Source organism: Melanerpes formicivorus, unplaced genomic scaffold (genome assembly GCF_026170545.1).
Source record: "Melanerpes formicivorus ecotype bairdi unplaced genomic scaffold, bMelFor1.0.p_v2 SCAF_160, whole genome shotgun sequence".
NCBI classification, from domain to species: domain Eukaryota; kingdom Metazoa; phylum Chordata; class Aves; order Piciformes; family Picidae; genus Melanerpes; species Melanerpes formicivorus.
In genome coordinates this window covers 1,195-27,382 of record NW_027142512.1, presented here as the reverse complement: position 1 = coordinate 27,382, position 26,188 = coordinate 1,195, and the positions used below count along the sequence as shown (strand labels likewise).

At 52.5% G+C, this 26,188-nt stretch overlaps 2 protein-coding genes across 2 annotated transcripts in view; both read right to left on the bottom strand.

Moving 5' to 3' along the window:
- The window catches only part of LOC137457131 (gastrula zinc finger protein XlCGF26.1-like), a 73,390-nt gene extending 50,010 nt beyond the window's left edge, over positions 1-23,380 (bottom strand). The window contains exon 1 of the mRNA XM_068168930.1: positions 23,340-23,380. The gene's annotated coding sequence lies outside the window, so the exon portion shown is untranslated. The remainder of the gene's footprint in view (positions 1-23,339) is intronic.
- Positions 473-1,503, bottom strand: LOC137457135 (olfactory receptor 14A16-like). Its single transcript, XM_068168934.1, has one exon. The coding sequence runs from the start codon at positions 1,501-1,503 to the stop codon at positions 571-573; it is 933 nt and encodes a 310-aa protein (XP_068025035.1). The 3' UTR covers positions 473-570.
- Positions 23,381-26,188: the final 2,808 nt, after the last annotated feature.

Below are 26,188 nucleotides of genomic sequence, written 5' to 3'. Positions count from 1 at the left end.
ATGAAGGCATGAGGAGACCTCCTGTTCTGATGGCAGTGTTGCTCTGGAGCACAGCTCTGTCCCACAGGCAGGCCTGGCCTGCCCCTGCCTGCAGTCCCAGCACTGCCACACAGAAGCACAGTGCCTAAGCTACCAGAGCACTCAGGCCTTGCCCCAGCACAGAGGCTCAGCAGGAGAGGGTGGAAGGGAAGAAAGAGCAGCTCAGGATAGCCCAAGCTCTGGGGCTCCCTGGCACTGCTGCTGTGTTGGGACTCTGCCCCTCCACCTCTGCACACAGGCACTGCCCTGCAGATCTACAGAAACCTTGGAGGAAGAAACTCAGAGAAACAACTCCCTGCAGTGTCCTTTATTATGTTCAGCACACAGAGGAAGCACAGCTTCTCAACTACACAGTCTCTGGGTCACATCAAACAGACCAACAAGGAACCAGAAATGGTCTGAAGAAAGACATTTGCATGGGAACAACATTCTCAAAAGCAGAACAGCACCAGCAGCAGCCAGAACTGGAGCAGCCAGGCTTGGCCTGCACTGAGTGACATCAGAACTGCTCTGCAGGAGAGGACAAAGAATTTATTGCTTCTGAAAACATCCAGTGATCAGTTGGCTCAGAGCAGCGTTCAGCTCCTGGTTCCTCAGGCTGTAGATGAGAGGGTTCACTGCTGGAGGCACCACTGAGTACAGAACTGACACCACCAGATTCAGCGATGGGGAGGAGATGGAGGAAGGTTTCAGGTGGGCAAATATGGCAGTGCTGACAAACGAGGAGACCACAACCAGGTGAGGGAGGCAGGTGGCAAAGGCTTTGTGGCGTCCCTGCTGAGAGGGGATCCTCAGCACTGCCCTGAAGATCTGCACATAGGACACCACAATCAACACAAAACAGACAAAGAATAAACAGGCACTGGCTACAATAAGCCAAAGCTCCCTGAGGTAGGATGTAGAGCAGGAGAGCTTGAGGATCTGGGGGATTTCACAGAAGAACTGGTCCACAGTATTGCCCTGGCAGAGGGGCAGGGAAAATGTATTGGCTGTGTGCAGCAGAGCGTAGAGAAAGCTACAGGCCCAGGCAGCTGCTGCCAGGGGGAGACAAACTCTGCTGCCCAGGAGGGTCTCATAGTGCAGGGGTCTGCAGATGGCAACGTAGCGATCGTAGGACATGGTGGTGAGGAGAAAATACTCTGCTGACATGAAAAAAGCAAAGAAAAATAGCTGAGCAGCACATCCCAAGTAGGAGATGCCTCTGGTGTCCCTCAGGGAATTGGCCATGGATTTGGGAACAGTGCAGGAGATGGCACCCAGGTCAAGGAGGGCAAGGTTGAGGAGGAAGAAGTACATGGGGGTGTGGAGGTGGTAGTCCCCGGCTATGGTGGTGATGATGAGGCCATTGCCCAGCAGGGCAGCCAGGTAGATGGCCAGGAAGAGGCAGAAGTGCAGGAGCTGCAGCTGCCTTGTGCCTGGGAATGGCAGGAGGAGGAATTGGGTGATGGAGCTGCTGTTGGCCATCTGCTGCCTCTGGCCATGGAGACCTGTGCAAGGAGGGAAAGGCAGTGACAAGTTAGGGCACACTTCTCTCAGCCTCATGTAAGCCCTGTCCCTGAGCTGCATGAGGAATGGATCAGCTCATTCCCCATCACTACCAACCCATGGCAGAGTTCAGCACAGCTTCAAATGCAGCAGGAACCCAGAATTGCCATGAAGATTCCTCTGGTGTCAGAACAGAAAGTGACCAACAGCCCAATTCCAGGGAACAAGAGTCCCATGGTGGAGGATTGAAATTTTCCCCAGCATTAGCTTTGCCAGAGCAGCTCAGTCAGAAGCAAATGAAGCTGTATTGACAAGCAAGAGCTACACTCTACAATGGATTGCAATGAACAGGTACAAAATATCCAGGAGTGACAATATTAGACAGGTATTTACAATTAGCAAATGACATGAAACCCCTCTGGTCAGAGACCAGGGAAGCTGTTCCACTGTTTCCTATCCCCCTGTTTCAAGAGAGAAAAGAGGAGTGAAGAGAGAAAAAAAGCAGTGGGTTAGACTTAGCCAAGGCCAGCCAAAGCAGGTGATCTCTCCGCAGCGAAGCAAAATAGCTGAGATCAGAAGAGAAGAGAGAGAATTGTTATGGTACAGCTCCTCTGATTCCAGATATTTATCCAATCAATTTGTTTGGAATAATCTTTTCTTTTCCTTTTTTTCACCCAAGAGTGATCTAATTATTTTTTTCCTACTTTTCTGCTCAAAATCTGTAACTAAATTTTAAAGGCATTGCCTAAAACCAACACAGCCATGGAGAGGTGGAGAAAGAGGGAGCAGGCCTGCAGTGCTGCAGAGAGAGTGAAGGGAAGAGAGAAAGGCAGAGGGGCTGGGGGTGAAGCCTTCTCCTTACCCAGCTCTGCTCACTGCTGCTCACAGGATGGAACTGAAGGGCTTTGGTCATCCTTCTGTGTGTACTCTCTAGGAGCCTTCATCTGAGCATCAGCTGCTGAGATGGAGATGCCTCCAGGAGCTGCAGCTGCAGTGTCCTGAACCTACAGCCTTAATCTGTCAGTGAATGTAGCAACTTCTACTCCATGGAGCTCTCACCGTCCTCTCAGTCCTGGCCACCTTGAAGCTCTCTCTGCCTTCCTCATCTCCCTGAGATCCTCTGGCAGTGTCCTCAGCCCTGCTGTGCTGTGCAGAGGACTCGCTCCTGGCCAGAGCTGTCTCCTGCAGCACTGCCTCCTTGCCAGCAGCTCCCTCCAGCCCAGGAGTCTGGCCCAATAGGGCAGCAGACAACCAGCCCAAGGTGTTTTAATAACTCCTCTGTTGGCTTTGGTGCCCAGTAAACCCCAGGGACTGAGAGGAAGCTGATGAAACTTCTCCAGAAGTCAAAGTCAGATTCAAACCCTGAAGTTTCTTCTACTGTTAATGGGTCCCAATGAAGCATACTGGTAAAGGGTCCCCAGGGTCTAGTCAGAGCAGAAGGAGACAGTGGATGCAAGGGAAGCACCCAGGAGGCACTGAAGCATCTCCAGGCTGTGGTGAGAGCAGAGAACTGAGGCAGTCCTGACAGGTCAGGACAAGCAGCTCAAGGTGGCTCTGATGTTGAGTAAACCTGGAGGAGTTTTCTTGATCCCAAGGGCCAAGCTCTGACCTCCAGCCCCTGGCAAGGCAGATCCTGTCCCTCACCTGTGGCTCAGGGCTCTGATTCACATTGTGAAGTCATTTTTATCAGATGCTTTGTGTAATAAAAACCTCTCCAATTAGCTGCAGAAACCTTGGCAATAATTAGAGCTTCAGCAATATTTAATGAGCCCCATGGAGTATTTGGGGCTGATTACATCATCCTTAGGTACTGCCAGGAGACTCTGCCAAGGTACTGCCAAGAAGCCTCTCAAGAAGTCCAAGTCAGAAGAAAACTCCAAAGTACCTTGAAGCCCTGATTGGCCTCACTGAGGCTTGTTACTGCCAAAGGCTCCCCAGGGACTCATTAGAGCAGCTTGTTAGAGTCCAGGATTGCAGGGAGACAAAGGCAAAGTACAGGGCAGAAAAACTTGCCTTTGGTCTAGGAAGCAGAAAGGCCAAGCCCTGACCACTGCCCTTGGAATAGAAGACCCTCAAAGCCTCTCCTTCACTGTCCCATGCCTGCAGCTCTTCTTCAGGCTGCTGACACCAGTCTTGGTTCCCCATCCTGCTCTCCCCCTGCCATTTCCATCCCTTCCCTGACCTGTCTCAGATCTCCCTGCCATTGCCTAACAGCTCTGGATGGCCTCATGCATAGCAGCTCTGCCCTTTGAGGGACATTGCTTTGTCCTCATCTTCACTCTGAAACTTCCAAGCTGCACTTTGTGGAGGTTTTGGTGTCTCTCCACTCTCCAGAAGAGCTCCACCCTCTCTGAAACCACCCTTGAGACATGTGCACACTGCTCTGGCAGTGCCCTGAGCCTCCATTCAGCAGGCTGAAGCAGCCCAGGTCCCTCAGCCTCTCCACAGAGATGCCAACCCCCATCCTGTCAGATCTCCTCTGTAGTCTCTCCAGTTCCTCCCTTCTCCATCAGACTGCAGAGGCCAACACCCAGACACCAAGCATCCAGATGTAGCCACAGCAATGCTGAGACTGAGGGAGGACAACTCCTGTGCCTGGGTGGCCTCACTCCTCCTGCCACAGCCCAGCTGCAGTTAGCCTTCTTCACTCTGTGCAGGGTTTGCTTCATCCCAGGGCATTGGGAATGGTTCCTCCCAGACCCTGTGATACCTTTCTGACTGGGCAAGTGTGGCGGTTTGGACCTGTCTGGGGGCTTAATGCCCACCAAAGCCACTCTATCACTCCTCTTCTTAGATGGACAGGGGAGAAGGGAAAGATAACAAAAGGCAGTGTATGATAGAAGAAATTTAACACTAACAATAGGCACAAGCAATAGACCACACAGGGTGAAGCAGAGGGAAAAGTGAATCTCTACAGACCAGCAGCACAGGGGTGTTGGTCTCAGGCAGCAGGGCTCTGTGCAGAGTGGTTCTTCTGGAGGACAAACTCCAAGGACCAATCTCCTTCCCACTTTGCAATTATAGCTGAGCTGACCACCCTTGGCATGGAGCACACCTTTGGCCACTTCGGGTCAGCTGGCCTAGCTGTGTACCCTCCCAAGATCTTGCCTCCCCCCCCCAGCCCAGGATACCCTTGGGGCAGGGAAATGTTGGAAAAACACAGCCTGAGTGCTCAGCTGAGCAGCAGCCAAAACTCTGCTGTGTTACCAACATCCAGCCTCAGTCCTGCAAAACACAGCACTAGCAGGATGCTCAGAAGAGAATTAACTCCAGCTCAGCCCAAACCCAGTACAATCTCCACCCCTTATTCCTACTCCAAAACCCCAGTGGCTGACCTCAGGTTTCACCTGATGTCTTCTGCCAGAGACTCCAAGTGCTCCATGCTCCCTGGCTGCAGTGTAGAGGATATTTTGCATGAATGGTGCCATTCAGATAGGCCCAAGTGCCACTGCACAGCTACATCCTGTTTTATCTGCTCAAAGCCTTGTTGCTCACTGCCCCACTCACAATGATTCTGCTTTCAGGTCACTCGATAGAGAGGGCTCGCAAGCTGACTACAGCCTGGGACATGCACTCTGCAGAGCCCCACAAGGCCTAGGACAGACTGTGTTCTTGTTGGAGGGTGGAGACATGATTGCTATCCTGTTGACCCTGTCCATAGGTACATGACAGCATCCAGCCTGTCATTTTCTTGCCAAGAACTGAATTTCCTGTGCAGGTTCTTTGACCTTGTTTTTCTTTATGGCAAATTCAGCCTTCAGAACTATCTGAATATTTTTTTCTCCCTTCTCCAACACTTCTTCTGCCCTGTGGCCCCACACAATGATGTCATGGATGTGCTGGAGAAGTTCAGGGACATCAGCCTTCTCAGTGCAGTCTGGATTGGTCCATGACAAATGGTGGAGCTCTACTTCCACCTCTGGGGCAGTCGATTCCAGGTGTATTGCACACCCCTCCAGGTGACAACAAATTGTGGCCTGCATTCTGCTGCCAATGGAATTGAGAAGGCAGCATTGGCAATGTTGATTGTAGAGAACCTCTCGGCTGCCTTTGACTCCAGCTCATCCTGGAGCTCCAGCATGTCTGGCACAGCAGCATTCAGTGGTGGTGTCACCTCATTTGGGCCTCAATAGTCCACCATTAATCTCCACTCTCTGTCAGGTTTCTGCACTGCCCAGCTGGGACAGTTGAAAGGCAAATGTGACTTGCTGGTCACTCCCTGGATCTCCAGCTGGTGAATCAGTTCATGAATAGGAGCCAGAGAGTCTTGGTTTGTGTGATATTGCTCCCAGTGCACAGTCCTGGTAGCACCTGGCAGCTGTTCTTCTTCCACCTGCAGTAGTCCCACAAGGAAGGGATTCTCTGCAAGGCTGGCAGGGCAGACAGCTCTCTGATCTTCTTTGTATTCACCATGGCCACACCAAAAGCCCATCAAGAGCCCTTTGGGTCCTTGAAGTAGCCTCTCTTGAGGTGTTCTGCACTAAGAATGCAAGGGGCCTCTGGGCCAGGCACAATGGGATGTTTTTCTCACTTATTCCCTCTTAGGCTCATGTCAGCTCCTAGTACAGACAGCTGCTGGCAGCCTCCTGTCACTCCAGAAATCCAGATGGATCCAGTGCCTTTGTGCCCTGATGGCATCAATGTGCACTGTACCCCTGTGTCTGCCAACACCTTCTGTTCCTGTGGCTTTGATGAGCCAGGCCATCGAACCCACCCAGTGCAGCACACTTTGCCATCCCTTTCCTCCTTCTGGCCAAGGGCAGGGACCCTCTATTCCTGGTCTGCATCAGAGTATTCACTGTCTGATCCTGGTCTAACCAAAGGACTCCAAACTCATCTGGATTATGCAGGAAAAGAGGGTGAGCCAATACTGAGCTGGGCCCTGGGGTTGCTTAGTCTGGAGAAGAGGAGACTCAGGGGTGACCTTATTGCTCTCTACAACTACCTTAAGGGAGGTTGTAGACAGGCACAGGTTGGTCTCTTCTCCCAGGCAAACACACCAGAACAAGAGGACACAGTCTCAGGCTGCACCAGGGGAGGTTTAGGCTGGAGATTAGGAGAAAGTTTTACACAGAGAGTGATTGCCCATTGGAATGGGCTGCCTGAGGAGGTGGTGGAGTCATCAATCACTGGAGGTGTTCAGAAGGAGACTTGATAGGGTGCTTGGTTGCATGGTTTAGTTGATCAGGTGGCGTTGGATGATAGGTTGGACACGATGATCTTGAAGGTCTCTTCCAACCTGGTCTATTCTAGTCTAGTCTAGTCTATTGCTGAGATGCTGGGATGAGGGGGTGGACACAATGGACCTGGATAAGAGGGAGGTGAAGCTTTTAGGCTCCCTGACTCATGATGCCAGTCTGGACAAAAAGTTAGCCAAACTCAATGGAACACACACTATCTGGGCCCAGATCCTCAATGCCATCAGGAGTTGGAACTGCTCAAAAGATGACCTGCCCTGGGCCCCAGTTAGAGCTGAATGGCTCAGCAAAGCCAGCACAGCCACAGGAGGAGGGGAGAAGGAGGAGGGGAAGGAAAGGGGTGGTGGCGGTGAGAGAACTCCGCTGAATTCACAGCAGCTGCCTTTTTATTTTACAGCTTCCAGCAGAAGTGTAGTTTTCCTGGAAGGCAGGAATATTTCAGTGGGTGGTGATATCAGAGATTTGAGCTTAATTGTTGCTGGTTTTGAGCCTGAAATTTGAGATGCTTAGAGTGGAGGCCATTGCTTCTTCTCCGGTCCATACCGCTGGGTGTTGGTGTGTAAGGCTCTTAGCACACCACTTAGAGCAGCATTTCTTAAAGCACACAAAAGTATCTGGCAATCAGTATTTCTCATTTTCTTCTCTAAGTTAGGCATTGCCTTGATTTTTCTGATCTTTCTTTCTTAGCCATTGTCCCCAAGCTGAGTTCTGATCATTTAACTTAGGATGTCCCTTCTGTCCAGAATCAAAACACGTTGGAGAACTTTTGAGAGTTGCAGCAGGGGAGCCTAGCGACGGGCTGCTGTTTTTGTTGGAGAGACGCCGTCGACTGCAGCTCCAGGGGGGCAGGCAGGCTTAGTGGCCACGGTGGTGGAGGGGGAAGGGGCGTGTAGATGTCAAAGAAGAGTTCTGTTCTGGTGAAGTGCTGTTAATCACTGCTGAAGTTGCCTTAGGATCTTCTGCTAGTTGGTCTAAAGAATATTTAACTAATCTCCACATTGTAAAGGAAGACTTAGCAATTTTGCTTACTTTTGTTGCCCTGAACATAGCCATCTCTCCCTCCTCCCCTGTCCTTTCATCAGATGTTGTTGCTCTTTTTGTCAAGATATGCATAATGACTCCCAGTATTGATTTCTCCTCTTTTGTTATTTGATTACCTATTATGTGTTTGTCAAAAGGAGGCACCAACCCCTGGGGAGGTTCCAACCACCCAATTTCCTTGACTGCTCAACTCTGTCACTGCAGAGCTGCTTCTCTTCTAGGGCACCAACCCTTTTTTCTTCTTTTTGCTTCAGAGCCCCTTGCACCTTTATCTCTGGCGTGCCTCACCTTATCTTAGACATATAGCACATCTATAATCTCCAATATAATTAACTACTCGTTATCACTTGTACCTCGCCTTATCTTAGACATATAGCACATCTATAATCTCCAATATAATTAACTACTCGTTATCAGGTGTACCTCACCTTATCTTAGACATATAGCACATCTATAATCTCCAATATAATTAACTACTCGTTATCAGGTGTACCTCGCCTTATCTTAGACATATAGCACATCTATAATCTCCAATATAATTAACTACTCGTTATCAGGTGTACCTCACCTTATCTTAGACATATAGCACATCCATAATGTCCGGCGAATCAGGGAACGTCGCCGGCATAAAGGCAGACAGATTAATCTCACAGAGACTAATCCAATAGCCACCATTAGTGGCACTGACAAACAGGAGCATCTCCACAGTCCTTAAAAGCGAAATGTCTTCTTGCTGGCGCAAGTGAGAGTCATAATGAATAGTTGGTCGAGGCAAACGTTCAGGGTCACCATTTGTAATAGTTTAGATGCTTTAATTACCTCAAGCAATGCTTCCAGGACAGGATGTAAGCAGGCAAAGACGTTTATTACGTTGCACAGCAAGGTTCTCTGGCCTATCAGCAGGCACAGGTGTCACATCTCAATTGGTCATTCTCTACTGGCATGCCTGTCATTAAGGCATTGTGGTGGTTTGAGCCTTAACTGGGGCTTAAAAGCTCAGATGGGGGCAAGGCTGAGAATCCCCTTCCCCAACAGAGAGAGCAAATCCACATAGAAATAATTTGGGTTCAGCTGGGAAATAGAGAGGCAAAGGATTTTTCTTTAAACAGTATATATATATATATATATATTTATGTAACAGTGACAGGCAGGGTTCAGAAGGGTAAGGAACAAGGATGGATGGGAGAAGGAGAGGAAAAGGAAAAACAATTATGAGCTACAGAACCAGTCCTTTGCAGAGTGTGGAAGCAGCAGGAAAGAGAGCAATGTCTGCACCAACCATTTTTCCCTCTGCTCTTCTTTTCTCTCAGGCACCAACCCTTTTATTCTCTGTGCTCTCTTTTTCTCGTTCACCAACCCTTTTATTCCCTGTGCTTCTATTCTCTTGGGCACCAACCCCTTTTTCTCTGTGCTTCTTTTTTCTCACACACCAAACATTTTTTCCTCTACTATCTTTTTTCTCAGACATCAACCCTTTTTCCTCTGTGCCTCCTTTCTCTCTGGCACCAACCCCTTTATTCCCTGCACTTCTTGCTTCTCGGGCACCCATTGTGTTTATTCTTTCTGTTTCTTTTTGCTCAGCCACCAACCCTTTTTCCCTCTGCACTTCTTTTTTCTGGGCACCTCCCCTTTTATTCCCTGCACTTCTTTTTTCTCAGGCACCAACACTTTTTTCTCTATGCTTCTTTTTCTTGGGCACCAACCCTTCTTTCCTCTGGCCTTCTTTTTCCTCGGGCACCAACCCTTTGTTTCTCTGATCTTGGTATTTTTTTGGGAACCACCCTGGTTTTACTCTGTGCTTCTTTTCTTCTGGGTACCAACCTTTATCTTCTGTGCCGCTTTGTTCTCAGGCACCAACCCTTTGTTCCTCTCATCTTCTTTTTGCTCCGGCACCAACCTTTTTTCCCTCTGCACTTCTTTTCCCTTGGGCACCAGCCTTTTCTCCTCTGTGCTTCTTTTTTCTTGGCCACCAATCATTTTTATCTCTACGCTTCTTTTCTCTAGGGCACCAACCCTTTTTTCCCCCTTCCCTTTTTTTTTTCCTCCAGCACCAACACTTATTTCCTCAGCACTTCTTTTTTCTCGGATGCCAACCCTTTTCTTCTCTGCACTTCGTTTTTCTTGGGCACAGATCCTTTTCTACTCTGCTCCTCTTTTCTCTCAGGCACCAACACTTTTTTTCTCTGAGCTTCTTTTTCCTTTGTGCACCAACCATTTTTTTTCTTTGGGCTTCTTTTCTCTCAGGCACCAACCCTTTTATTGCCTGCACTTCTTTCTTCTCAGGCAGCAACACTTTTTTCTCTGTCCTTTTTTTTCTTGGGCACCAAACCTTTTGTCCTCTGCCCTTCTTTTCCCTCGGGCACCAACCGTTTCTTCCTCTGTACTTCTGTTTCCTCAGGCACCAACCCTGTTTTCCTCTGCACTTCTTCTCCCTCGGGCACCAACCCTTTGTTTCTCTTTGCTTTTTATCTCTTGGGCACAAACACATTTTTTCTCCGCACTTCTTTTTCCTTGGGCACCAACACTTTTATTCCCTACACTTCTTATTTCTTGGGCACCAACAATATTGTTCTCTGCCCTGTTTTTTTCCAGGTACCATCACATTTTTCTCTGCACTTCTTTTCTCTCAGGCACCAACCCTGTTTTTCCCTGTGCTTCTTTTTTCTTGGCCACCAACTCTTTTTGTCTGTGCTTCTTATTTGTCAGGCACAAACTATTTTATTCTCTGCTCCTTTTTCCTCAGGCACCAATCATTTTTTTCCTCTGTACTTCTTTTTTCTCATGCAGCAATGCTTTTTTTCTCTGCACTTCTTTTTTCTTGGACACCAAGCCTTTTTTTCCCTGCACTTCTCTTTTCTTGGGCACTGACCCTATAATTCTCTGCACTTCTTTTTTCTTGGACACCAACCCTTTTTTCCTTTATGCTTCTTTTTCCTGGGCACCAACCCTTTTTCCCTGTGCTGCTTTTTCTCAGGCACCAACCCTTTTTATCTCTGAGAGTCTTATTTTTGTGCACAGACCTTTTTTTGCTCTGTGCTTCTTATTTCTTGGGCACCAACAATTTTATTCTCTGCTCTTGTTTTCTTTCAGCACCAACACATTTTTCTCTGTACTACTTTTTTCTTGTGCACCATCCCTTTTTTCTCTGCACTTCTTACTTCTTGGGCACCAACTATTTTATTCTCTGTCCTTTTTCCTCAGGCACTCACAGTTTTATTCCCTGCACTTCTCTTTTCTCAGTCACCAACCCTTTTATTCTCTGTGCTTCTTTCTTCTCGGGCACTGAACATTTATTTTCTTCATTTCTTTTTTCTCAGGCATCAACCTTTTTTTCTCTTCACTTTCTATCTCGTGGGCGCCAAGACATTTTTCTTCTGCTCTTTTTTTTTTCTCAGGCACCAACCCATTTATTCCCTGTGCTTACTTTTTCTTGGGCACCAACCCTGTTATTCTGTGCACTTCTTTCTTCCCTGCTCCCCTTTTCTCTCAGGCACCAGCCCTTTTATTCTCTGGGCTTTATTCTTGGGCACCAAATCTTTCTTTTCTAGTGCTTCCTGCACTTCTTTATTCTCAGGCACCAACCCTTTTTTCCTCTGCCCTTCGTTTTGCTCAGGTACCAACACTTTTGTTCTGTCCACTGAATAGAATAGAATAGAATAGAATAGAATAGAATAGAATAGAATAGAATAGAATAGAATAGAATAGACCAGGTTGGAAGAGACCTTCAAGATCATCACATCCAACCCATCATCCAACACCATCTAATCAATTAAACCATGGCATCAAGCACCCCATCAAGTCTCCTCCTCCCCAATGATGGCAACTCCACCACCTCCCCAGGCAGCCCATTCCAATGGGCAATCACTCTCTCTATGAAGAACTTCTTCCTAACATCCAGTCTAAAGCTCCCCTGGTGCAGCTTGAGACTGTGTCCTCTTGTTCTGGTGCTGGTTACCTGGGAGAAGAGACCAACCCCCTCCTGGCTACAGCTTCCCTTCAGGGAGTTGTAGACAGCAATAAGGTCTCCCTGAGCCTCCTCTTCTCCAGGCTAAGCAACCTTAGTTCCCTCAGCCTCTCCTCATAGGGCTTGTACTCCAAACCCCTCCCCAGCTTTGTTGCCCTTCTCTGGACACCTTCCAGCAAGTCAACATTCTTCCTAAACTGAGGGGCCCAGAACTGGACACAGTGCTCAAGGTGTGGCCTAACCAGTGCAGTGTACAGGGGCAGAATGACCTCCCTACCCCTGCTGGCCACACTGTTCCTGATACAGACCAGGATGCCATTGGCCTTCTTGGCCACCTAGGTGCATGGCTGGCTCATGTTCAGCCTACTATCAACCAGTACCACCAAGGTCGCTTTCTGCCTGGCTGCTCTCTAGACACTCTGACCACAGCCTGTAGCACTGCATGGGGTTGTTGTGGCCAATGAGCAGCACCCAGCACTTAGAGGGCCTCAGCCTCCAACCAGATGGAGGGGAGACACAAATTGGTTTGTTGGACCACACAGAACCAATGGCCTGGCAAGTTGAACCTATGAGAGGATAAAGCTTTGGTAGATACAGGTGCCCAGAGTGCTCTGACACCATCAAACCATGAGGGCTGGAACCTATCTGTGTTTCTGGTGTGACAGGAGGATCCCCACACCTGCATGTGTTGGAAGCTGAGTACTGGGATGCAAGCCAAAGTTTGCTTTCACTTGGAGGCATGGAAGGAGTCACTGGACTCAGACTGCCCCAGAGCTAGAAACACATCCCCAGCATTTGCAGCATTTGGACTGGGCATGGACTGATCCAGACTGTGCTGGAACAGAGTGGAGCTGCAGAGCACCTGCAGTGAGCAGCCCTCTGGGTACTGCAAAGCGACCTCCTGTGGAGTGAGAATGGACAGTGCCTGAGGTGTGCTGCTGATTGCTGCTGGGCATGGTGCAGATGGCACAGAATGAGGGCTTGGGAATATCAAAGGTTAAGTTGAAAATTTGCTGCCATTACTCCACACCATCCTGCCTCATGCCACCTTCACAGGGACAGTGCTGGCTGGAGCAAAGTACTACAGGGCTTGAAGTTCAGATGGCAACATGAGAGGCTTCCTGTTCCATTTGCTGCTGTTGGGTTCTGGCTCTCAGGTGCTGGCTCTTTGCTGAGGGGGAGGGCTGCAGGGGTTTAACTCCTGGCTGCTGCTGCTGACTGCTGTGCTTCTTTCTGCAAACAGCCTCAGGTCAGTGTGCATTATGGGATCTCCTTTGGATTCAACTCTTTTGTTCTTGTCTCAAGTCCTTATCTCAACCCAGAGAGTTTTTTTGTTCCTGTGTGTGTTATTTTTCCCTCACTTCTGTTTTGGGGAGACAGGCAGCTTAACCTCTTCTCAGCTCTTCAACCTGTTCCAGCCCCAGAGTGGAAAGCCAACAGAAACTTTCTGACTTCTTCCAAAGATCTCCATGAGCTTCCCCCTACACCCTCCAAAGATCCCAAAAGTCAGTCCTAGGACCATCCTAATTCCAAACACCTAAGATCACCTGAAAGCCCCTGAAGAATGTCTCTGAGATGCCCCTCAAGACTCCACTGAGAGCCTCATTTTCCCCTCCTTGAACTGGGCACACAGTTCCACCCCATCCCTTGGGAGCAAATGCCCCCAAAATTTGGGCAGTGAGGCAGGGATATCTGAAATAAAAGCAAACAGACAGGATTTGGGTAACTTTTGGGTTTTATTGAGACAATTGGTCAATGGACAGAGGATTTCTTACCCCAGGGAGACACAAAGCATAAGGGAAGAACCAGACAGACCCTGGCAAAGCCCTGCTGATCTCAACTGGGAGCTCCAGCTGTGCCGACTCAGCACTGTAATTGTTCTCATTAGCAATAATTGGTGTTCAGAAGGGCAGGAGGTGATTGTTGCTGCTGGTGTCCCCAGTCCCTGAGAATTGCAAAGGAAAAAGGGATTATTTTGGTGCTGGAAAGGCCCTCTCAGAAGGGTCATGATTACCCCACAGATTCTAGGTGGATTTATGCCTCCCCTCCAGTGCAGGCTGCTCTCTGGTGTGGATGTAGCGGTGCTTGTTGAGATAGGCCTTCTGGGTGAAGCGCTTACCGCAATCAGCACACGTGAAATCCTTCTCACTGGTGTGGGTGCGGCGGTGACGACTGAGATTTGGCCTCTGGCTGAAGCTCTTCCCACATTCAGCACAGGTGAACGGCTTCTCTCCAGTGTGGGTGCGGCGGTGATCAATGAGATAGCGCCTGTAGGTGAAGCTCCTCCCGCAGTCAGCACAGGTGAAAAGTTTCTCACCGGTGTGGGTGCGGTGATGGTCAATGACAGAGCCTTTTCGGCTGAAGGCCTGGCCGCACTCAGCACAGCTGAAAGACTTCTCGCCAGTGTGCACACGACGATGCTGTGTTAGGTTTCCCTTCCAGGTGAAGCTCTTGCCGCAGTCAGTACAGCTGTACGGCTTCTCACCACTATGGATGACTTGGTGCTGGATGATTCAGTACTCGTGGTGAAGGTCTTGCTGCACTCAGCACAGGGGAACAGATGCTCTCCAGTATGGATGCGGCAATGGATGGTGAGAGTGGAGCTGTGTTTGAAGCTCTTGCCACAGTCCCTGCAGCTGAAGGCCTTCTCACTGGTGTGGACGAGGTGGTGTTGCCTAAGAGTAGAGATCTGCCTGAACCGTTTGCCACAGCTGTCACAAGGGAAGGGCCTCTCTCCAGTGTGGGTGCGGCGGTGCTGGATGAGCTCAGAGTTGCAGCGGAACCTCTTGCCACAGTCACCACAAATGAAGGGACAAGTGCCAGGTTGTAGGCAGAGGTGCTTCACTAGCTCTGAGCCACCTGGGAAGCTCTGCCCACACTCAAGGCACTGATTCAGCTCTTTGGGTGACACTGAGGGACCTGCTCTGGCTTCATCCTCCTCCACACATTCCTCCCCCTCATTCTGGTCACCTTCATCATCATCATTATCGTCCTCTTCATAGTTGTCATTCTCAGCATCATCCTCCATCTTCTCCTCTTTTTCCTCCTCATCCTCGTCTCCCTTGGCACTGCACATTGGCTTCTCCAACTTGATCTCTGGGTGCTGCTTCTCCTCCCAACTCTTGTCTGGATCCTTCTGTGAGGCCATACTGTGGGAGGGAGGAGTCACAGCTCTGCAATAGGGAAGATGGAAGCACCTGAGCCCAGGACCTCAAACCCTCAGATCTTACCTGGATCATGACAGTCCCTGACTCCCAACACCTCCCAACACCCAGCTGGAGGAGAGAACGCAGAGGGGACCTCAAACCTTCAGTTTCTGCCACAGTGTGGGCACAGACCTCTAATACCTGTGCTGAGAACCCAGGTTCCTGTGATCAGTGCCCTGAAGTACCCTGGGGCTTACAAGTGGTCTTGCCCTGCTCTCCTCAAGCCTGGTGGCATTGGCAGCATGGTTCCTGGCCCAGGCCCTGTCCTTTGATCTCTCCTGGCTCAGGCAATGGAGACAGCAACACTGACCCACAAAGACCAAACCACCTCCAACCTTCTCCCACCACCCTCCAAATCCCAACCCCAAACATCATCTCCTGCACACAACTGACCCCCACAAGCCTGGGGAGTTTCCAAATTCCAACACCTGATGTGCCTCAGCCCCTGGAGTGGTGAAATGTAGTGGGCAGGAGGAGGCGGAAGAGGCTGGGAGGTGCCCTGGGACTCTGGGATTCTGGGGGCTGGGGTCGTGCTGTTGTCCCACTCTGGGTTTCTTATCTGCAGGGCTGCTCCAAGGGACAGATCTGCAAACTCTGCTTTTCCACAGCACACAGGGGCAGGGATGATGGAGAGAGAGGGACACAACTCCTGCCACAGAGAAGCAAAGGTCTCAGAGAGCACTGACCTGCAAGGGATGGCTCAGCACTGCCCAGGACCAGGCAGCACAGCTCAGCCTTGCTGGGGGCAGCTCCCAAGCCCAGCAGCACAGCCACAGCACACAGCCAGGGCTGATCAAGATGGGAGGCCTCAACAAGTGCAGACTCAGCTCCTTGCCCAGCACACAGCCCCCAGCACACAGCTGCAGGCCAGCACCACAACACAGCTGCCTCCACACAGCTTCTCCCAGGCCTTGCCTAAAGCTTCCTCCCACTGCCTGCCCAGGCCTCTGCTGCCTGCAACTGCCTTTGACAGCAGATCTTGCTCTGGCCACAGCTCTCCTCCCTGGCTCTGCCCCCACCCCACACACTCTGTGCTCAGCTCTGCCCTGCACACACCTCTCTGCTGGCCACTCCCCAAGAGAAGATCACAGCAGCCCTCAGGACACACACACTGGTATGGTGGCTCAGTTGGTAGCACATAAGACTCTTAATGGGAAGGTCGTGAGTTCAAGCCTGCAGTGGGCAGTAGTGTCCTCCCTACTCTAGTCGTGAGGTCTGTGGTAACAGGCTGGACTTGATGATCTTTGAGGTCCCTTCCAACCTTAGGAATACTGAAAAGGGAGCTTCATGATCTCTGCAGATGCAGCAAAAGGGGAAGGGACTTGGGCAGCTTCTCACTAAACCTCTTCAGTCCTCACTGGGATGCTGCAGGAATCTCTGGCTCCTGCCCAAACCTCACACCTCCAGCACCCTTCACACACCTGCAGCCCAAAGAGACTCACTGGAAAGGGTTTTGCTTCCTTCTCTCCCTGACCATTTCTCTCACCTTGCTCTTTGCAGTTCTCCTGGAGCTGCCACTCCACATCTCCAAGAGAAAATGAGGTTTGATGGGAAGGCACAGTGCCCATGGGCTGCTGTTCATCTCCCAGCTGACACAGGCAGAGCTGCAGCACAATTCACTCCTTTCACCTCCTCAAATGCTGCCAGATTCTGCCATTCCCTGCACACACATTTGCCACCTGGGCCCTGCATCCTGTCCTCTTTCTGGGGGGACAAGGCCTAATTCCTGGCTGACCACTCCCAGGCCCTTCCCTCAGTCCCAGCCCATCCATGGCCCTGCTGCCTTGGCTGTCCCATAGCCCTGTGTCCCTCACCTCCACTGCCACTGGAGTGGGAAATGCTGTGGCTGAGGAAGCTTCTAAGGAACTGGGCTGGAAGCAGCAGCACAAGAATGGAAAGGGCCTGAGACTAAAGGCTGGGATCAGCTGCAGGGCTGAAAGGACAGCACCAAGCCAAGGGGGGGTTATGGATGAGGGCTGGGGAGGGACCTTGCAGCCACCTCAGGCAGCAACTGATGAGAGGAAGGGGGACAGAGAGGGAGTGAGACCTCAGGTGATTCCTGCCATGGGGGATGGCTGGGCTGTGTGGCTAGGAGCCCTGAGTGCCTGCTTGGGCTGTGCTGGATGTCAGGAGGGGTCAGGGGACTGTCCTCAGCCAGGCAGGGTTTGGAGCTTGGAGCTTCTGGGGTCAGCTGCTGCCAGCACCATTGGAGGTAGGAGCCAGGCAGAGTCACACAGCTGCTGAACTAAGCCCTCCCAACCCCTGCAGCCTTCACCCTCCATCTCTCCATCCATTGCTCCATCTCCACTCACTTGCTGCCCTCTCAGAGTCCCCAAGGCCCCAGGGCTGATCTTCACAGACAGCAGGGCCCAACAGAAGCCCCTGGATGACAGCATGGAGGAGAATCCCTGTGGTGGGTGGAAGGCACTGGGATGTCTTACACCAGAGAGTAGAGACCTCCAGAAGGGACAGCAGAGTCCAGAGGGACACCACAAAGTGTCATCTAGCTTAGTTCATTCCCACAAGGCCTGCACCCACTCTCTACAAAGGAACAGCACAGGATCTCCAACCTCCTTTGCCCTTCCTCTCTGCTCCCAGGAACAGCTTCTGGGATCTCTCTCTGCAGAGGAGCTTTGAGGCCTTGGCAATGCTGCCAACTGTGGCCTGCAGCGGCCTGGCTCACCTGGGAGCTGCCTACCAGAATCTGTAACTGCAGCTCTTGGGTATGGGGGGAGGAGGGGCAGAGAGGCATGGGGGAGGGGGAAGGCATTTGGGGCCTGGGGTTCTGGCCTGCTTTGGTGGAGCTCTGGAGGAAGCTTTGGCCTAGGGAGGTTGCTTGGCTCCCGTGGCCCAGGTGCACTATGGATTGTTGTGGATTGGATGCTTTGCACTGTAGGATGCAGCTCTGAACAGCACAGCCATGGAAACTGCCCAATTCCATCCAACCCTCTGGCCACAGCTTGGCATCAACTCCTTTCACAAGGCTCAAAGAGAGCCTCTCTGCCTCCTGAAACCTAAGGCAATACCCTGCAGAACAAGTTGGAGGAGCTCAAGGGGACAAGCTGCAGAGAGGGCCCAGGGCAACCTCCTGAGCTTCAACAAGAGCAAGGGCAGGGTCCTGCCCCTGGCCTGGCACAATCCTCACAATCAGCACAGGCTGGGGGAGGAGGGGATAGGAAGCAGCCCTGCAGAAAACCACTGGGGGGTGCTGCTGGACAAGAAGCTGGACAGGAACAGACAGGGGGAGCCTGCAGCCCACAAGGCCAAGGGCAGCCTGGGCTGCACCAAAAGCAGCAGGGCCAGAGATGGACAGAGGCCATCCTGGCACTTGGCTCTGCTCTGCTGAGACTTCACCTGCAGCACTGCAGCCAGCTCTGGAACCATCAACACAGGAAGGACATAGACCTCATGGAGAAGGCCCAGAGGAGGGACACAAAAATGATCAAGGGCTTGGAGCAGCTCTTCTACCAGGACAGGCTGAGGGAGCTGGGGGTGATCAGCCTGCAAAGGAGAAGAGAAGGCTCTGGGGAGACCTAAGAGTGACCTTCTGGTACCTGAAGGGGACTACAAGAAGGCTGCAGAGGGACTCTTTGCAAAGCCTGCAGGGACAGCACCAGAGGCAATGGCTTCAAACTAGAGCAGAGCAGATTGAGATTGGAGGTGAGGAACAAGTTCTGCACCAGGAGGCTGCTGGAACACTGCAACAGGTTGCACAGGGAGGGGCTTGAGGTCCCAGCCCTGCAGAGGTTCAAGGTGAGGCTGGACAGGGCTCTGGGCAACCTGAGCTAGTGCAGGATGTCCCTGCTGACTGCAGAGGGGCTTAGACTGCAGCACCTGTGCAGCTCCCTGACAACCCAAACCACTCCAGGATTCTAGGAGTCTAAGTGCAGCCTCCAGGGAGAGCAGGAAAAAGATGAGGCAGAGGAGGACAAGGAAGAGGACAAGGAGGAGGAGAACCAAAATCCCTTCCAAACTCCTCCCAAACTCTGCCAAATTCCTGGAAAGCTCTTCCAGCTCTGCAGAGTTCATTCTGAAGAGAGCTGAGGGAGTTGCTAGGCTCAGGGATGTCTTGCACACTCTGCACAAATGCTCCAGAAGCTTTCCAAGTGCCCTCAAAACCAGCAGCACAGCTCTGCTGCCACACAATGCCAGGCTGCAAGGGACCCCAAGGCTCAGCTGCTCCAACCTTGCCAGCTGACACTGCACTGGAAAGGAGCTGGCCCAGCCCCCTGCCAAGCTGAGCCTTCCAACTCTGCCCTGCAGGGCAATCCACCACTGCCCTGGGGAGATGATTCCAATGGCTGACTGGCAGGGAAAAGCTTTTGCCTCTGCAGGGCACTGTGCCACTTCAGCTCAACTCTTGCAGCTCAGAGCCAGCCCCCAAGCTCAAGAAGCAGCAACTAAGGCCAGAGCCAGCCCCTGAGCCCAGCACCAGCCCCTGAGCTTGAGAACCAGCAGTGAACATCACAACCACTTCCCAAGCTCAAGTACCAAGACCAAAGCTCAGCACCAGTGCTCAAGCTCACACTCAAATCCAACATGCAGATACAGCTCCTGGGCCTGATCAGAGCCAGCAACCAAGCTCAGAACCACTTCTCAAGCTCGACAACCAGTCCCCAAGCTCAGCACCAGCCCCTGAGCTTGAGAACCAGCAATTAAGGTCAGAAACCCTTCCTAAGCTCAACAACCATTCTCTGAGCTCAGTGGCAGCCCCAGAGATTAAGAACCAGCCCCTGAGCCCAGAGCCAGCCCCCAAGCCCAAGAAGCAGCCCTGAGCTCAGGGAACAAGCTCCTGAGCTCAGACCCAGACCCTGAGCCCAGAACTACTTCCCGAGTTCAGATCCGGCCCCTGAGCTCTAGAACCAACCCCCAAGGCCAGAACCACTTCCCAAGCTCAAGAACCAACCCCCAAGCCCAGAGCCTGACCCCTGAACCCAAAACCAGCAAGTAAGGTCAGAACCAATTTCCTTAGCTCAAGAGCCACTTCCCAAGCCCAGAACCAGCCCCCAAGCCCAGCACCAGCAACTAAGGTCAGAACCACTTCCCAGCTCGAGAACCAGCCCCCAAGCTCAAGAGCCAGCAACTAAGGTCAGAACAACTTCTCAAGATCAAGAACAAGCCCACCAGCCCCCAAGCTCACACTCAAATCTAACATGCAAACTCAGCTCCAGGACTTAGAGCCACCAACTAAGCTCAGATCCACTTCCCAAGCTCAACAGCCAGCCCCTGAGCTGAGTGCCAGCCCCCAAGCTTGAGAACCAGCACCTAAGGTCAGAACTACTTCCCAAGCTCAGAACTAGCCCCTGAGTTCTAGAGCCAGCAACTAAGGTCAGAACCACTTCCCCAGCTCAAAAAATCAGCCCCTGAGCCCAGAGCCAGCCCCTGAACTCAAGAACAAGCTCCTGAGCTCAGACCCAGACACTGAGCCCAGAACCACTTTCCGACCTCAGAGCCAACCTTGAGCTCTAGAACCAGCAACTAAGGTCAGAACCATGTCCCAAGCTCAAGAACCAAGCCCCAAGCCCAGAACCACTTCCCAAGCTCAACAGCCAGCCCCCAATCTCAGACCTAGTCCCCAAGCCCAGAACCAGCAGCTAGGTCAGAACCTCTTCCCAAGTTCAGAGCCAGCCCCGAGCTCAAAAGCCAGGCCCTGAGGCCCAGAGCCAGACCCTAAGCTCTAAAACCATCAACTAAGATCAGAACCACTTCCCAAGCTCAAGAACCAGCTCCCAAGCTCAGAGGCCACCCCCCAAGCCCATAGCCTGACCCCTGAGCCCAGAGCCAGCAATGAAGGTGAGAACTACTTCACAAACTCAACAACCAGCCCCCAAGCCCAGACCCAGCCCCTGAGCTCAAGAACCAGCAGCTGAGGTCAGAACTACTTCCCAAGCCCAGAGCCAGTCCCTGAGCTCAAGAGCCAGCAGCTGAGGTCAGAACCACTTCCCAAGCCCAGAGCCAGTCCCTGAGCTCAAGAGCCAGTAGCTAAGGTCAGAATCACTTCCCAAGCTCAAGAACTAGCACCCAAGATCAGACCCAGACCCCAAGCCCAGAACCACTTCCTGAGCCCAGCACCAGTACCCCTAGCTCAAGAACCCAAGCTCACACTCAAAAGTGCAGACTCAGCTCCCAGGCTCAGAGCCAGCAACTAAGGTCAGAACTCATTCCCAAGGTCAGAGCCTGCCCCCAAGCTTAAAAAGCAGCAGCTGAGCCCAGAACCACTTCCCTAGCCCAGAGCCAGCCCCCAAGCCCAAGAACCAGCAGCTAAGGTCAGAACCACTTCTCGAGCTTAACAACCAGACCCCGAGCTCACACTCAAATAAAAAGTGCAGACTCAGCTCCCAAGCTCAGAATCAGCTCCCAAGCTCAGGAATCAGCCAACATCACACCCAGCCCCCAAGCTCAGATCCACACCCAAGCTCAAGACCCAGCTCCCAAGCTCTTGGGGGCACCAGAGCTGCACACAGCACTCCAGCAGCTCCAAAGTTCAGAACAGGTCCTCAAGGTCAGGCCCAGATCCAAAGTGCAGACCCAGATCCCAAGCTCAGATGCAGCTCCCAAGCTAAGAATCAGCAAACAAGCTCACCCCCAGCCCCCAGGCTCAGAGCCAGTTTCACAACTTTGCTTATTTCAAGTTCCCTTCATTGCACTTCTGCTAAGTGTCCAAATTCAAGCATTCAGAGAATGCTTTGGCCTGGAAGGGACCCCAAAGAGCAGACAGCTCCAACCCCCTGCCACAGCCACAGACACCTTCCACCACACCAGGCTGTTCAAGCCCTCATCCAACCTCACCCTCAGCACCTCCAGGGAGGGGGCAGCCAGCACCTCCCTGCCCAACCTGCTCCAGGCTCTCACCACCCCCACTCCAAACTATTGCCTCCCAAGCTCCACTCCAAATCTGCCCTCCTCAACCTTCAATCCACTCCCCCTCAGCCCATCACTCCCAGCCCCTCACCAAAGTCCCTCCCCAGCTCTCCTGCAGCCCCCAGCAGTTACCACAAGGCTGCTCCAACCTCTCCCCACAGCCTTCTCCTCTCCAGCCTCAACAGACACAACACTCACAGCCAACCCCCACAGGGGAGCTGCCACAGCCCTCCCACCACCCCCATGGCCTCCTACACACCCCCTCCAACATCTCCTGCCCCTCTTGGGGGCACCACAGCTGCACACAGCACTCCAGCTGGCAGCACACAATGCTGCCAGCACAAAAACCATTGCAGCAAAAGCCTCAAGCTGTGCTCAGCTGCCAAAACCAAAGGGACCTCAACTTGGCCACAAGAGAAAGGACCAAACTGAGCCAAGACACTGATCCAACACCCAAGGCTGCACAAAACAACCATCAGCAGAAGCTCCTCCTGCCCTGAGCCTTTCTGTGCTCAGGAGGCCTGCAGAGAAACTGAGAATCACTCTGCAACCCCCCAGGGAATCTTTGTGCCTCAAGAGATTGCAGAGCACAGAGGCCTTGGATGCCACCACCCCCCAGCACAGCCAAACCGCCCCACAGCTGACACCAGCCCCAGGCGCTCCCAAGCTCAGGCTCAGCACAGCACCCACGCCTGACACCCCCACGGCACCCAGCACACAGCCTGCCCACAGCTCCCCCCCGCGCCTGGCCCTCAGCCCAGCCGCTGCCCTTCAGCACAGCAGCCGCCCGGCACCTGCCAGCACAAAGCCTCCAAACCCCCAGGGCTCCCCCACACACCCCCACAGCAGCCTCTGCTGCAAGCCACACCCCACGCTCACCACCACCTCTCCTGCACACAGCAGCCCCCACAGCGCCGCTGCCACCTCAGCTCTGCTGCCAGCCCAGCCCCCAGCACAGGGACACAGGGACACAGGGCCAGGGACAGCCCCTGCAGCCCACCAATGGCTCCGCCTGCAACACAGCAGCAGCCAAAGGGGGCCTGCAGCTGCCCCCACCGGGGGGAGGCAGCACCACAGCACCACAACGAACCCCCAAACACACCCACCCCGACCCAGACCCACACACAGCTCCCCACAACCGCACCCACCCCCCTCGCACCACCCCACCACTCCCCACTCCAAGCCTCACCACCCCGACCCACACCACACCCACACACAGCCTCCCCCCCCCCCCCCAACTCCTACCCCCAAACCCACACAGCCCCACGGGCTCCTCACCAGCCCCTCACACGCCCCTCTCCGACCCCAAGCCCCCACCCAACCTCACACACGCCCCCACAAATCCACAGCCCCCCAACAACCACCCCCCCACAGCCCCACCCACACCAGCCCCACACCTCACCGAGCCCTCCTCAAGCCCAGCTCCAGGACACAGCCCTCAGCCCCACCGCAGCCCAATGCCAACCCCACCAGCCGCTCCCCCCGAGCCCCAAGGGATCCCCACCCCAGCAGCCCCCACTCTGCCCCGCGCCTGCCCACACCTACCCCACAGCCCAGGCCAAAGGGGCGCACAGCAGCAAGAAGAGGAAGGACGAAGAGCTCGGAGCAGAGGCAGCTGCCGACTGCCGTCCCCTGCAGCCTCCTGGCAGCCTGGGCGAGCAGAGAGCGATGCAATGGAGGCCCCAAACCGCCCACGTTGCAGCCCAGCCCAGGCGGGGGGTGGGGCCGCAGACGAAGCCCCGCCCACGCCCGGGCAGCCGCAGCCAATCACAGACGCCGGATTACCCCAACCACGCCTCCAAGTCGCAGCGGGGAGCTGCGGCCCTGGCTCCGCGCGGGGCATGCCGGGAGGTGCAGCTCTCAGCCAGGGCGGCGCCGTCTGGGCTGAGCTGCGCTGCGGGGGCAGGGCTGGGGCACAGCAGCTCCGCAACAGCTCTGACCCAGCGGCTGCGCACAGCTCCCAGGAGCTTTGGCTCAGCTCGGAAAGCTTGCGCAGAGGTTTCCAGGAGCTCCCGAGGAGTTTTTTTCGCTGAGGATTCTCTGCAGGGTTGGGAACCCAAAACCTCCTCCCAGCCTCTCCCAAACTCTTGCAAAGAGATTTCGATGCCTCCCGAGGGGGCTTGGGGCAGCTCCAGGGGATCTGAACGGCTCGGGAAGAGTTTTTCTGTCGCCTGCCAGAGTTTCCAGCAGGTGCTGAGGACTTTTCCGGCAGTTTTCAGCCTTTTGCAGCATTCCTGAAGGATGTTGAAGACTGCAAGAAGCCAGAGCCTGGCTGAGAGCTCTGCAGAATCAGTTTGCAGGAGCTTGGCAGCCATGGGGATGAGGTTCTGGAATTGGTTTGGATTCGTTTTGGCACTTTGAATCATTTCCCGAAGCTCTGTGGATTATTTCCAGCCCCTTTTCGTTCCTTTTGAAGCTATTTTCCTCATTTTGGGCTGATTTTTAATGGGTTTTGGGGAGACTTTGCTTAGCCTCAGGCATTTTGAATGACTTTTGAGGATAGTTTGAGTATTTTCATCTCCTTTTTTCATGATTACTGAAGACATTTTGATCATTTTCAGGCCTTTTTAAATGATTTTTTGGAGATATTTAGACCATTTTTAGGATTTTTCTAATGGTTTTTGAGGTATTTTTATTATTCCCAGTCCCTTTCAATGATTTTTGAAGTATCTTTACTCATTCCACCCTTTTAGTGAGCTTTGAAGACATTTTGATTACTTTTGTGGATATTTGATGTTTTTCTACAAGATTTTGATTCTTTTCAGGCCCTTTGAATGATCTTCAGAGAGATTTGCATCATTTTTAAGCCATTTTTTACAAAGCATTTTGAGTGCCCAAGAAAACTCCTTAAAATCCTCAAGTCTTCAAACAGAGCTTTTAAAGCATCTTTAGGGAGGTTTAGGAGGTTCTAATGGTTTGGAAAGTGTTAAAATCTTCTCCAAGTGCTGAAACAGGAATCCAGAGGCACAAAGCTGTCAGCTCCCTTGAGCTGCAGCTATAGAATTTGGGGGGTTTGAGAGGTGAAGCATCAGGACTGTGGAACCTGCTGCTCCTGGCAGAGTTGATCCAATCAGAGAAGAGTTTGGGTTGGGAAACCCCCAAATTCAGCTGGCAGCTGTGGGCAGGAGGAACATTGCCCTGCTTGAAGCAGAGCCTTTGAACTGCAGCTGAGGGTTCAGAGCTGCCTTAGGAGGAGACTTGAGCCCTGGGGATGTATCCCAATGGGAGTTGTGTTCTCAGCCCCTGAGTGCTGCTGGTTTGCCACAGGGTTTCACAGACAGACTCCCTAAGGTTGGAAAAGACCTCCAAGATCATCAAGTCCAACCTTCTACCCACATCTCCATGACCACCAGACCATGTCCCAGAGTGCCACCTCTACTCATTTCTGGAATACACCCAGGGACAGTGACTCTCCCCACCCCCCTGGGCAGCCTGCTCCAATGCCTGAGCACTCTTGAAGCAAAGAGATTTTTCCTCCTCTCCAACCTAAATCTCCCCTGGTACAATTTCAGGGCATTTCCTCTTGTCCTGTCATTGGTTACTTGGGAGCAGAGGCCAATATTGGCCTCACTCTGATCTCCTTTCAGGTCCATGTAGAGATCAATGAGGTCTCCTCTCATCCTTCTCTTCTCCACAATAAGCAATCCCAGCTCCCTCAGCCTCTCCTCACCAGACCTGCTCTCCAATCTCCTCCCCAGCTTTGCTGCCCTTCTCTCTCCCTGCTCCAGCACCTCAGTGACTTTCTCATACTGTGATGCCCAAAGCCAAACACAGCACTTGAGATGCAGTCTCCCCAGTGCTGGGGCCAGAGAGACAATCACTTCCTGCTGCTCACAGCCCTTCTGATCCAGGCCAGGATGGTGGAGGTCTTCCTAACCACCTGAGTACACACTGGCTCATGCTCAGCTGGCTGTCTACCAACACCCCCAGGCCCTTTTCTGCTGGGCAGTTTCCAGCCACGCTGCCCCAAGCCTGCAGCCTTCACGGGGTTGTTGTGATGCTGGCACAAGAGCCAGTGCTTGGCCTTATGAAACCTTCTGGAACTGACCTGAGCCCAGCAGCCCAACCTCTCCAGACCTCTCTGCAGAGCTTCCTACCCTGCAGCAGATCAACACTCCCCACTTCATGTTGTCTGCACCTTGCTCACTCTTTCATTGCTTGCTGTTTATGTGGCAGAAGATGCAGTCAGAAATCACCTGAAGTGCCACCACCATCAGGGTTTGTCTGGTGAACATTGAAAGGCTTAGAAAATACAGACCAGGGGAAAAAAAAACCCAAACCAACAAGAGCACACCTAACAAACACTAAGGTGAGCATTAAAACTCCAGCTGAGTTATAGCCACCCTGGGTTTCAAATGTTTCCATGAGCAATCATAGAATCGGTTCTGGGAGCT

Bases quoted from the DNA above. Each gene is read 5' to 3' on its own strand.
- LOC137457135 (XM_068168934.1), bottom strand. From the start codon at position 1,503: ATGGCCAACAGCAGCTCCATCACCCAATTCCTCCTCCTGCCATTCCCA.